Here is a 13,980-nt window from a genome sequence, read left to right as displayed (position 1 = left end):
AGAACATGGAAAAAAGTCTATGCACTTAATAGATGTGGGTTGCAATTCTTTTTTTTTCAAATATTTTTATTTTTCTTCTTCCTTGTTTTGTGTGCATATTTCAATTCCAGTCATTTTACAAAGCACAATTCAGTTGCATTGTAGAAGAGTTACAGCCATACTTAGGTACATCTTGTTGGAAGAAAATGTCAGTGTTACAACTAAATGCACAAAATAGATAACACTCTATATACAGTATATGCAAGTGCTATGTAAGTGTCAACTTCTGATTAATATTTGGGTCACAAATCATTTATGAGCTGTATTTTCCTAATCCAGCATTGTATTTCAGAATCTTAATGGAAGAGAAGGACAAACCTTTGTCCAATAACTCAGTAAGGTATTGAAGAGCCACACTCAAATTAGGCTCAGAAACCTGCAAATTCTTTGCTGTACTCCAAAATAAAAATCTCTTCCATTTTTCTGCATTACACTTTCCTTGTACTAGGTCTTCTAGCTTCCATAATCACATTTAAAACTTGTCGAGGAAGTTGAGACCTGCTGTGTTTCAACACAGAATATGCCAGGCTGTTAGATGAAGAGAGTGAAGCTTGACATTGAGCAGATGACCATCCTTCTGAGATAACAGATGAGGAATCAGAGGTAAAGGCCATGGAGGCTTCCTTACCAGACTCCGTAGTACTGGGTACCAGTGTTGCCGAGGCCAATCTGGAGCTATCAAAATCATCCTTGGCCTGTCTTGTCTGACCTTTAATAGTACCTTTGGAAGAAGAGGCAGAGGAGGAAAGGCATACACATGAAGGTTTTTCCAACTGAAAGACAGAGCATCCACTTTCCAAGCTGTGTGATGAAACCCCTTTGTGCAATACTGTGGCAGCTGGTGGTTTAGTGGAGAAGCGAACAGATCTATGTCTGGAGTTCCCCATGACACTGTCAATTTTGAAATACATGAAGATCCAGTTTCCACTTTCATTGGGGATCCATGATTTGTCTGCTTAACACATCTGCTAAGGAGTTCTGTGCTCCCGGCAGAAACCTTGCCTGAAGAGTTAGTTGCAAGCTTAGCGCAGTCTCCCATAAAATCATTGCTTGCCTGCATAGAGGATAAGAATGTGTTCCCCCTTGCTTGTTGATGTACCACATGACAGTTGTGTTGTCTGTTAGAATCAACACCTGCCCTGGAAGAAGTAACTCCTTGAAAGCCATTAATGCAAACTGGACTGCTAACATCTCCTTCATGTTGATATGTAGATGCTGTAGTCTGGCAGGCCACTTGTCTTGTATCCACTTTCCATTTAGATGAGCTCCCCAAGCAATGTCCGAGGCATCTGTCGTTAAAACCTGACTCGCCTCTGGCGGGTCACAGAGAGTCCCTTGTTTAGGTGACATTCCTGAGCCCACCACAAAAATTCTTTTTGAAGGCAAGGTATTATTTGAATGACAGTGTCAAATCCTGGCAGTGCTGTGTCCATACATTTTTGAGATACCATTGTAGCTTCCTCATATGCAGTTTGGCATTGGGAAGCACCAGAATACAAGATGCCATGAACCCTAATGCTTGAAGGACTGTCCTTGCAGTCAGCGGACTGATGAGATAGTTGATGGAAGTAAAGTGATAGACTCTTTTGTTTGTCCGGGGTTAAAAGGCCATCTGGGCTGCTGTATTCAGTCTCACACCCAGAAAGCACATGTCTTGAGAGGGTACTAGACTGGACTTTATTTCGTTCACAGAATACCCTAGGCATCTTAGCACTGCTATAACATGTTCCAGATGCTGTAGAAGGTCTTCCTTTTCTTGAGCCAGAATCAGGCAGTCGTCCAAGTAAGGATAGATTTGAATTCCTTGAAGCCTGAAGTAAGCTATCACTGGAGCCAGAACCTTTGTGAATACTCTGGGCGCAGTAGATAAGCCAAAGGGCAATGCAGAGAACTGATAATGAGAATTTCCAGCTCGAAACGCAGATACTTCCTGCAACTTAGCCTTATAGGCACATGAAGGTAAGCTTCCTTGAGATCTAAAGTTACCATCCAGTGATCTTTGCCCAGCAGAGGTAAAAGCTGTTGTAACGTCAACATATTGAACTTGGGAATGATCAGAAAAGTGTTGAGGAGAGATAAATCCAAAATTGGTCTCCACGTGTTCCCCTTCTTTGGTACTAGGAACAGGCGAGAATAAAATCCTAGGCCCCTTTCTGATACAGGGACTGGCTGAATGGCCCCTATCTGGAGTAACTGAGAAACTTGCTTGTGAGCCTCTTTTCTTTGTGGAGGAGGAACTTCTGGCATGCCTTTGAAAGGGGGTATTGTATGGAAATAAAATCTGTAACCGTGGTGAATGATATCCAACACCCATTTGTCTTGAGTAATTAAATCCCAATTTTCTTTGAAAAGAGACAGTCTTCCTCCCAAAGGAGCTGCCAGACGGGAATCTACTGGCAGCTGAAAAGACAGGTCATTGGGTCTGTTCTGAAAGGACTGACCCTACCCTCACCAGAAGTCTGAGCAGGTGAATTCCCTGTTCTAGGCCTAAAAGAACCTTGAGCCCTGCCCTACCACGTCTAGACCTACCCCTAGACTGGGAATCATAAGCAGGATATGTCCACCCCTTAGCAGGCCAATTTCTACTAAACTTCGGTGGCTGCACCTGCAAAAAATCTTTAACAGTTTGCATAGACTTAGCTTTGTCCTCCATTTTCTTTAAAACTGCTTCCACAGGCGATCCAAACAACACATCAGACTGTAAAGGAGCATCCAAAATCCTTGTCTTAACATGCTCAGCTAAATTCTGATCCTTCAACCAGGCATGCCTGCGAAGAACAGAACTAGTAGCAGCCACCCTCGAGGAGGCCTGTACAGCATCAAAACCACATTGCAAAGAATGCTTACCCACTTGTTCAGACACATGAACCAAATCCAGCAACTCTTTACACTCAATACCTTCCGCCAAAGCATCCACCTTAGATTTCAATTGTGAAAGGAGATAATTCTGATATTTTAGCATGTGAAACTGACAATTCAATGCTCTCATGGCTAGAGTGGAAGAAGTATACACTTTCTTTCCCCACCTATCCAAAGCCCTTGCCTCTTTATCAGTGGGAACAGGATTTTTAATCACAGAAGCTTTAACACCTTTAGGCCCTTGAGAAATAGTTTCTGGGTCGCCCTAGGACTCTTAAACAAATACTTATGAGCTTGGGCACCCTATAATACCTATCAGGCTTAACAGGAGCAGGAGGCAAAGAGTCAGGGTTCAGGGAAGCCTCTGCAAAAACATCTTCCACCACATTCAACACAGGAGGAATAGCTAAGGGCCTATGCTGGGGTAAAAACAAGAATTCCCTAAGCCTTTTCCTGGAATCAGAGTAATCCTGGCCTTCCCATTTAAAGTGCTCCCTCATGGAATGCAGAGTCTCTGAAAATGAGAAATCCTCAGGAGGAGAAGCTGTAGGAGTGGAATCATCCACATCAGAATCAGAATAAGTAGGATACTCCTGCAAGTCTTCCGCATGAAGATTCTGAAGCCTCCGAACACTGTTCAAAACTATCAAACTCCGGTTCCACCCTAGGCCTCTTATCAAGCGGGGGCATAGAACCTCTAATCATAGTAATCAAATCTTCTGCCATTTTAAGCATATGTTTCTTAGGTACAGAACCGAAATGCTAGGAGAAGCCCCACTGAAGCTGAACTAGGCCTACCTCTCAAAGAAGTTTTGGCAACAGAAGGAGAGGCTCTAACTACCTTGGGAAGAGAGGGAAGAACAGTCACCTGAGAAGCCCCTCAGCCTGGCCTACCTCCTGAGAAGGCACATCCTGTAACAGTAAAGTTTCTGCCTGGGACTCCATGGAAACTCCTGGCAAAACCTCTGGCTCCACTGAGCCTTCTAAAGAACCGGCGTCCGGGACTGCGGTTCATCAACCCTAGGCCGCTGTTTTGTCCTTGCGCTTCTTGGGAAGCTGGCGTCGGAGCATCCGGCGGCATTTTATAATTCCAACGCTTCCCAAACACTAACCTGGCACAGTCTAACCTCCTCTTAATAGTGCGTTTGTTAAACCTAGCACAAGAGCGGCAACCAACAACGTCGTGCTCAGGCCCTAAACAAGGTATACACAAGGTATGGTAATCCCTATGAGGTATCTGTTTCCCACAAGAAATACAGTTATTCACTTTTCTGACATCCGGTAAAATACTGAGGCAAGAAAAACCAAAATGTTCCCCAGCGGGTACTTAGCCAACTCTGTTTCGGTCTGAAACTCCGGTTTCGGAAATATTTCAGAACGCCAACCTGCACTCGCAAAACTGCTTCTGCATCGGACCATGCGGCAAAAAAGACTGGGGATATGACGTCGGTCATGCGCATTAGTACCCTGACGTACTGACGTCAGTCTAATGCGCCCTGACCGACGTCAGCCTTATACTCTGGTATTCGGGCCGACTGGATGCGGACTATACCCAACAGTAAGGACTGCAGCAATGGGGAACGAAGAACATCTTGATCTGTTTTGTTCAAGATACCTTTCTAATGACTCAACCCTACTTTTACTATCTATGAGTTGAAAAACATGCACTGGGAACAGTTGGGAATGTCATGCTCTAGACCCAGGCAAAACAAAGACTGTGAGAGGAAATTCTTACAGGGAATCTGTTTTTCACACTCCAACCAATTGTTACCTTTTTTCTGGCACCTACATTACGTAAATAGTTTAGTAAAAATTAGAGGAGATCCTCAACAGAATGCTTATCTAAATTCTTCCAAGTTTGGGACCAACCAACATACTTAAATGAGTACTATCATCAGACCTCAAATGGTAAGAAAAAACTGAATAGTGCTAGATGACAACTCCTTATACTGACGTCCTGACATCAGAGGGGAAGGCATTCTCAGACATTAGGGAGAAGGTGAAATTCTCTGGTATTAGGGCCAGCCTTGCCCTTTTCTGCAAATCAGGAATTCCCAAGAATTATTACTGCAGCAGAAAACTACAAAGAACATTCTCCAGTCATGTTAAACAATAAATACTGTGACATAAAATATTAATATTTTAATATCCAAGACTTCAAATTATATTTAAAATTTACTATTTCATTGAGCCCTGAAATTTTTTTAGCATTTAATAATGTTTGCAAATAACATTCTCAACAGTCTAACTTGTATTCAATATCATCACTCCTAACACCAATCTGAACTTTTTCTAGCATATAAAAATATATTTCTTAAAAGATCCCCAATTGTCTACATGCTCTGTTAATGCATTATTCTTGTTATCTTAACTGCATTTAAATGTTAGTATTTATTCATACCAAATTTACAATTTAATTTGATCTGTACAGAACACTTAAGTATCAGGTAGTCAGAAACACCCGTGTAATATCCCCCTGGGTCATAAGTTCTATTAGTATCAATGTTGATGTACCAGGGGTTACTTGCAATAAAGCTGCAGTGTGCACACATTTTTTTTATTTATATGAGCTTATATTCCTATTTAAATTAAAACATACAGAAACCTTGATATGTGCCCCACTATGACACATTATTATTCAAGTTATAATCACTACTCCATAAAAAAATAGGTCCAGTGATGATCACTTGCTCCACTTCCTTAAAACGTTGTCAATTCTTTTTAGTACTGTCCACAACGGCACCACAATTCATAATATAACTTAGAAAACATTGCTTTAGGAACATATACGGGCAATTGTTGGTCTTTTCCTTGGGGGAAAAATGTCAGAGGTGTACAAACATGCAGCTGCTCTGGGCTATACAATCTAAAACTACAAAAAAAAAAAAAGATTAAAAAACTTTGTCATTTAGGAAACACAAGTGCTACCTAAATGAAATTTCGAGTGTCTGCTCTTTTACAGGGAAAAAGAAGAACAAAAGACAAGACGTTACAGGTTATTAAAGAATAAACAATAACTGTAGTACAAAAGTAAATGTCTGGTAGCTGACGTACATGCTTGTACACTATTTATATATACACTGGACAACACTGACTACCAGATGATGAACACATGAAAAGAAATGTACACTACACAGAGATGGGATTGGGTGATATTGCACATCAGGAAGTGATTGCAATTGTACTTGAATGAGAATATGTTAATTTTAGTATGCAACAAATAAACAGAATTACTGTAAGAAAAAAGGAAAACATGAGAGCATAATCTATTATAATTTTGATACATTCATCTTGCTGTGGACACAGATGACAGCTCTATTATTTTACTTTCTTTTTTTTCAAAGCTTTCATGTACTAAGCTCTCATGGTGTTATCTTGCCAGATGTGCTAACTGCTAAAATGCCAGTGTTAAGGAAATTTAAAAAACAAACAACGTGAGTTTGGCAAACTGCAGGATCATGCTGTGATAGCAGTCTCACTTTAATTATAAGATGGTAAATTACATATTAACTGAAGAACATGGAAAAAAGTCTATGCACTTAATAGATGTGGGTTGCAATTCTTTTTTTTTCAAATATTTTTATTTTTCTTCTTCCTTGTTTTGTGTGCATATTTCAATTCCAGTCATTTTACAAAGCACAATTCAGTTGCATTGTAGAAGAGTTACAGCCATACTTAGGTACATCTTGTTGGAAGAAAATGTCAGTGTTACAACTAAATGCACAAAATAGATAACACTCTATATACAGTATATGCAAGTGCTATGTAAGTGTCAACTTCTGATTAATATTTGGGTCACAGTTTACATACTATTTATAACTGCTACATACAAGGTTTACATTATACACACACTCACGAAAGAATATGTCTTATGCCCTTTTTAGTTTGGCTTTTTGTTTACATTCACACTAATTTGTCTTTTCTCATCTATCTATTCTTTTAAGATATGGTCCGGGAGAAGATGCCAGTATTTTAGAAAATAGGAATGCTTGCTTTGGTTATTTGTCATCAGTTTGTGTGCTGATATATACTTTATTGCCATACTTCTGAACCCCTCCCATGACAATTTGGTTTGATCTAACCAGTTCTGAGTAATGCACAATTTTACTAAAGGGAAGATGGTAATTAGAATATGCAGGGTAATTTTTGAGAGGTGATATTCAAAATTGCAAATTCCCATGATAATGTGGATTTTTGATATCCCATTTTCTCTAGTCTGACAATCGGTGAACACCATAATTTATAAGTACATTTACAACTCTAGAAGACATGGAATAGATCTGCTATTTGTGAGTAGCAGCACGGGCAGTTTGGTGAAATTTCCGAGTTGAAATTGTTAAGTATTTCTGGGGTAAAGTAAGCACCGTTAGCTATCATTAGTTGAGTACACATTTCTTAAAAGGGATTCTTTTTAATGCTGATTCACTCGATTTCGTTTTTTGCTTTTCAGTAAATTTTTTGAGCCTCTCAACCCAGTATTTTGAATACAAAATAGATGTTTGATATCAAAGGGATATTACTAGCCTATATGTATTAGATGGCATTTTTTTCCTTAAAGTTAGTAAGTTCCATAAATGTATTGCACGTATTTATGCCTATATTTTACTTCATAATCTCATATTATTGAAGTGCATAGTTCTCTAATTTGCCTTAGCATTGTGATGCATCCTTTAGAAAGGACTGCAATTTTACATTTCTCTAAAGAAGTACCTATAGTATACATCCATGAGTAACTGCCCCCTAAGGCAGCTTCAAATATGAAACTCTCTACATGAAACTCTTAATATGTGGCACACAGAACTAACCAATCGTCAGTCCATGAATATCAAATGGTACTTACAGTAATAACATCAAGGATGCTGAGTAGGCTGTGAACGCTGTCCCCAGGAAACACTTCCTTCAGTACGTCATCCTTCCCATCCTAAAACAACAGATCGTTTGATTTTATGGCTTTGTCTTGTGACGATAAAGAAATGCAATCTGTTCCTAACCTAATTTAGGAGGTATACGGGTATATTCAAATGCATACAAATTAGTTACTCATGAAGAACAGCCAAAGCTTCCCAAAGGCAGACAGAGCACATATTATTTTGTTTCAGAATACTTACTGTTTCAGCGTTCACTAAAATAAAATAAACTGCTCTGCTGGTAAAGCTGTTTATTACACAAATATGCAGAAATGAAATATTTTACTGGACAAAAAAAGGGCTAGAATTTGTTTTACAGGTTTTTGGACATCAGCTTCAAAAGCTTTGAAAAACATCCATTTATAATTTTTTTTTTTTTTTTTTTGCTGAGCTGCTGAAACAGTAAACATTTCTAATAAGTACTTAATGTTTCAAAACAAATCCACAAAGTGATCATTATAAATGAAAGTTTCCAAATTCAGTAGTTCATGGATGTTTAAGTCATTGTCATTATCACCCAGGAAACTAATCTGATTTAGAAGAAAGCAACACAGTGGTGACTTAAGAATATGGATAAAAGAAAAAAAACAACAAACAAAATTATGCAATATTTATAGCAACAGTAGATCTTCAAGCGACTAACTCATATGGCAAAATTGAATTCTGATGCCTTATCAGGTGTTAGAGCCCAAGAAAAAAAGCTGTTCCATCAAACAGCCACCAACACACTACCTCCTCTCTAACACCAGTGGCTGCATGAAATATTGGGGTACTAGGAAACAGGCTGACACACCTTATCCAGTTCCTTCCAACAAGCAGGAAATTTTAAAAGGTAGGAGATGGAACATGCCAAAAGTACATGCTAAGTTTGCAGGGATGCATGGTAATAACATCTAATTAGGAAGTACAGCTAGGTGGTATGCAAGCAATGATGCTTCCTGATGCCAAAGCTGCACGGCTATAGCATCATGGTAAGTACATTAACTTTCATATCTGATGTTGTCTTTTCCATCTGCGTCAACTTGTGGGACACACTCTCCAGCCAAACAGAATGGGTGGCATCAGGAGTGAATATTCTGCAAAATGGTGGAGGCAAAAGAAGTCCTGGATCTGAGCTGGATGTCTACTTTATAATGGGATACAAAAGTATGACTGTTAGACAAGCAGTCACTACAACAATTATAGGTTAGTAGTGTGTGTCTGTAAGGTAAATTATCATCTAAAGAAGCATGCCAAAAATGCAGCTGAAAAAGATACTGCCCTAGCAGAGTGTGGGCTTTTGGTTATTAGGAAAGGGTACACCTTTAATAGTATAAACAAGGGTTATGCAATCAGAAAGCCACCTGTGCAGAGTTAAATTGGAAACCGTTTTCCCAAGCTTAGCTCTAGCTTCTTTTTCATAAAAAGTGGATCTGATTTTCTGATATGTTTTGTTCTGTACATATAGAATCTCAACTGGCAGTGGAGGCCCAGGCAATAAACCATGTACTCAGCCTTATTACTAAAGTTAAGAAAGAAACTGGCAACTGAATCAAACAGTTCAAACTTGACTCACAGGCCACCTTAGACAAGAATGAAGGGTTAGTCATAGGTTCATACTAGGCTATCTGCCCTAGGGCATTTATAAGCCTAGCCAGAATGTGTTTGGCTTTCACCACCCATTTTAAATTTATTTTGCTATGCCCTTTTTCAAGGTTAGTATACTGTGCCTCTGTCTAACAGTGACACAGAAGTGATACCCGGGGTAAACCTACGATCTCCCATCCACTCATCAAGATTCCTGTTGAAGAGAGTCAATGAGGGGACTCTGCCTAACCTGGACTGGGATTTTATTCCAGAGTGAAGGGAGCCTCTGGGTTATGAATCTGTCCCTCCAGCATGTCCTATTTATTTCAGTGCTGAGGTTCAAGTCTCTCGAGCGCGTAGCTCTATGGGATTGGATTTTCTGAGGTGCAGCATGTCTATTAATTCCGGGTTGGACATGGCTTTATACGTCAGGCACAGATCGCCTCTGAACAGGCGGTATGCCACTGAGAAGAGCTGGAGTTTCTTTAACCGGGCAGCATATGGCATCTGTTTGAGCCCTTTGATCCTCTTGGTGAGGTACTTTTGGGGTCTTTGCAGTTGCTGCAGGTGTCTGGTAAGGTACATCCCAAAAGGGGCATTGTACTCAATTATGGGCCTGATAAGGGATGAGTAAAGAGGCACGATGACCTCCCCTGATCTAGATGTGAATCCCTTCATGATTAGGTGGGCTATATAAAATGTTTTTCTAACCACTTTGGCCACGTGGTTGTCAAATGAGAGATTGCTATCAACCTGGGTCCCCAGGTCCCTAACTACTTCTTCTGTACTTAATGGATTACCACTTATGTGGTAATTTGTGGGCACTTTGTTTTTGCCAAAGGGGATGACTATACACTTTTTGGCATTTAGCTTGAGGCCATGGCTCTGGCACCAGTTGTCTGTTTCTATGAGGCCCTTTTGGAGGATGCTTGTGTCGGCTGGAGAGTCGATTATGGCGCCCAGTTTGCAGTCATCTGTGAACTTGGTCAGCCACAGTCCTTCCATGTTGGCCTGTACCTCCGAGAAATATATACCGAACAAGAGAGGTCCCAGGACTGAGCCTTGTGGGACACCACTTGTAACTGGTTTGGAGTCTGACATGGCTCCAGCAATTCTAACCATGTGGGTTCTGTCTTTGAGCCAGTTTGCAATCCATCTAGTGACATAGGGGTTTATATTTAAGCTGGTGAGCTTATCTATAATGCCCGAGTGGGGTATTGTATCGAAGGCTTTTGCGAGGTCCAGGTAGGCTGTGTGGACCACCTTCCCCTCGTCAATGGCCTTGGTGACTGTTTCAAAGAAATCAACCAGGTTTAAGAGGCAGGATCTGCCCTTAACAAAGCCGAACTGGGTAGGATCCAGTGTCTGTAGGTCCCCAATATCTTTATTTATGAGGTCCATGATGATCCTTTCCATAGCTTTGCAGACCTCAATGACATTCTGCCTTTGTGAAAAATAAGGTAAAGTGGAATAAAGCCTATAGTTTAGACACTCATATGGCTGAAGTGAATGCAATTAAGAAAAATGTTTTACATGATAAAAACTTTTATGTCCACAGCAGCAACTGGTTTGAAAAGGGTCCTGGTTAAGTCCTGGAGAAGAAGAGACAAGTCCCAAGGAGGAAATGGATCCCTTACTGGAGGCCTGAGGAGGAAGGTACCCTTCAAAAAGGTTTTGAGCAATCTTAAAGAAGCAACAGGCAGATGGTCATGACCCACATGGGAATCAGAAAGTACAGTTGTGTACACTTACCATAAATGTAGATGTTCGAGTGTATTCACTGTTGCAGTCATTACATTTGGTTAATCTGCTGGTAGGTTGCCCTCAGTCAGCCTGATTAACAAAGTCTTGGGTCATGCGTCGGTTGCTGTCTCTTCTTCCATGACGTCAGGTTGTCAGGGGTATAAAACATGCAGCCGACACCATTACATTAGTCTTTCTTGCCGTGCAGTGCCCAAAGCAGTAGTTCGCAAGTGCCGGTCGGCCGACTCCTGAAATTTTCGTTTTTGAGTTTTGAGCATAGGGTATAAAGGTGATGTCCGGAAGTAACATCCTCAGAACTGACAGTTATAGTAGGAATGCCAGTCCAAGGAAAAAAAAAAGATAACCAGTAAATGCAGGGGGAGGAGGGAAGGAGTGAATACTGCAACAGTGAAGAGAAGGACATCTACCTTTACGGTAAGAATTTACATAACTGTACTATGTACTCCATTTCACTGTTGCAGTATTCATTACATTAGGAAGAGTGCCAAAGCTCAGGAAAAAGCCAGGTAGAAGGAAGGACCAGCAGAAGACCTGTAGGAAGCCATGAAGGATGGCCATAGCAAAATCTGCTCGAGCTCTGGAGATTCCATCCAACTTGTAGTGCTTGGTAAATGTATGCACAGAAGTCCAGGCAGCTACCTCAAGAATAGAATTAGCATCCAAACCCTTGAAAAAAGCACCAGAAGAAGCCACAACTCTAGCAGAATGAACCTTAACAGAATAAGGAAGGCTCTTACTATGAAAGGAATAACAAAAAGAAATAACTTTTGAGATCCAAGAAGAAATAGTATACAGCCAAGCCTAAGGACCAAGGATGAAAGGAAACAAAGAGCTAATCAGATTTCCTAACAGTCTTAATCTTATACAAATAAAATCTGAGTTGTCTATTAACATCCAATGCGTGTAGCACCTGCTCACTGGCAGAATGTGGAGAAAGGAAAAAGTGGGCAAATGAACAGACTGATTAAGGGACAACTCATTCACCACCTTGGGCATAAAAGAAGGATTAGTACACAAGGACACCCTGTCTGTATGAAACACCACAAAAGGAGGATAAACCATAAGGGCTGGAAGCTTAGACACCTGCCTGGCAGAAGTAAGGGCCAACAAAAGAACAGTCTTCCAAGCGCAATGTTGCAAGGAAGCTGAAGTTGCAGGCTCAAAAGAAGCCTGAGTCAATTTTTCCAAAGCAAAATTAAGACCCAGGATAGAGGAACAGGCTTCCTGAGAGGTATAATATGTAGGACGCCTTTAAGGGATTGTTTAAATTCAAATCTAGATGCTAAAGGAGATAAATGCAGACAAGCAGAAATAGCTGATAAATAGGCTTTAACAGAAGAATAAGCCAACCCAGCACTGAGCAATTCACACAGACAAGACAGAACCAAAGGAACATCCACAGAAAGTGGATCCATATTATGAGAAAGGCACCAAACAGAAAACATCTTCCATTTGGAAAAGTAGGATTTTCTAGTATTGCATTTCCTGGCCTCCTGCAGGACCCTAAGCATTTCTTCAGAAAAAAGGTGTCTACATGTAATCAAAATCTTATCACCTAAAGTGTCAGCTGAAGAGTGGACAGGTGGGAATGCATGAGAGAGCCCTTGTCTGTGTGAGTAGGTCCATCCTGTGAAGTAACATGTGATGATTGCTCTTGTCTAAATGCAGAAGAAAACCAATGCTGTCTTGACCAAAAGGGAGTCACCAACAAGATTTTGGGAGCATCCTGCTGAATTTTGAACAGGACTTTTGGAATGAGGGGAAGGGGAGGGAAAGCGTAAAGAAGCAGCCCCTTCCAAGAAAAAGATAAGGCATCCACCTTCCAAACCAGAGGACCTGGGACTCTGGCACAAAACAGAGGAAGGTGTCTGTTCAGAGGGGAGGCAAAAAGATCTACCTGAGGAGTAACCCACTGCTGGACAGTGTCCAGAAATACATCCCTGTGAAGCATCCATTCATGGGATTGAGTTAAGGACGTGCTCAGAGTATCTGCCACAATAGTTTGATGTGAGGGAATATAAACTAACTGAAGAGTCACTTGTTACTAGACAGCAAGATCCCGCACCATGAGTGCTAATAGGCAAAGAAGATAAGATCTTGTCCATCCTATTTGTTTACAAACCACATCACTGTGGTATTATCTGTAAATACACTGAGATATCCTGAGGAGAAAAGAGGATGAAAAGCCTAAAGCACCAGCAGAAGAGATTTCATCTATTTGACACTGATGTGCTCTTTCTGTTGAAGAGGTGACCACTTCCCCTACACCTTTAAGGAGCTAAAATCTGCTCCCCATCCCATGTCTGAAGCGTCTGTGAACAGCTCCTAAGAGGGAAGGGGATGAAAGGAAAGCCTTGGATTTAGAGATACTGCTGGATCCACCAGTGAAGTTCCTCCTTGAGACAAGGTAGAAAAGGAACTACAAATGCTAGGGGACACGCATGTTGAAACCAAACTTACTTCAGAAACCACTGAAACTTTCTCATGTGGAGTTTGGCCAAAGAGAGCATAGGGATGGTGGATGCCATGAATCCCAGAGCTCTCATAAACTCCCTGACTGTAATAGAGGCCAGAGAAAGAAGAGATTGAAAGAAGAAAATCATTGTCAAGACCTTGGGGGGAGGCAGGGATGCCAGCATAGGCACCACCTGGATCCTGCATTCCAGAAAAACATAGCACTGAGAAGGTGTCAGAAAATACTGTTTGAAGTTTATTGTGAGCCAAAGGCTTTGCAGAAGGGAAATGGCAAAATGAAGATTTTGGAACAGGATCTCCGGAGAGGATGCCTGAAACAAGAGGTCATCCAAGTACAGAAATACTTGGATCCCCTGAATCCTGCAAAAAG

At 40.9% G+C, this 13,980-nt stretch overlaps 1 protein-coding gene across 1 annotated transcript in view; it reads right to left on the bottom strand.

The window, feature by feature from the left end:
• PNPLA6 (patatin like phospholipase domain containing 6) overlaps nt 1-13,980 on the bottom strand; it is a 1,368,928-nt gene that overhangs the window by 943,759 nt on the left and 411,189 nt on the right. Inside the window, exon 9 of the mRNA XM_044083495.1 lies at nt 7,739-7,819. Within this exon, the coding sequence (XP_043939430.1) occupies nt 7,739-7,819 (81 nt within the window). The remainder of the gene's footprint in view (nt 1-7,738; nt 7,820-13,980) is intronic.

The sequence above is a fragment of the Protopterus annectens genome, chromosome 9.part0 (genome assembly GCF_019279795.1).
Source record: "Protopterus annectens isolate FY-2018-M chromosome 9.part0, PAN1.0, whole genome shotgun sequence".
In the NCBI taxonomy this organism is placed as follows: domain Eukaryota; kingdom Metazoa; phylum Chordata; order Ceratodontiformes; family Protopteridae; genus Protopterus; species Protopterus annectens.
The sequence above is the reverse complement of the archived record's forward strand: the minus strand, read 5'-3'. Positions and strand labels throughout refer to the sequence as shown.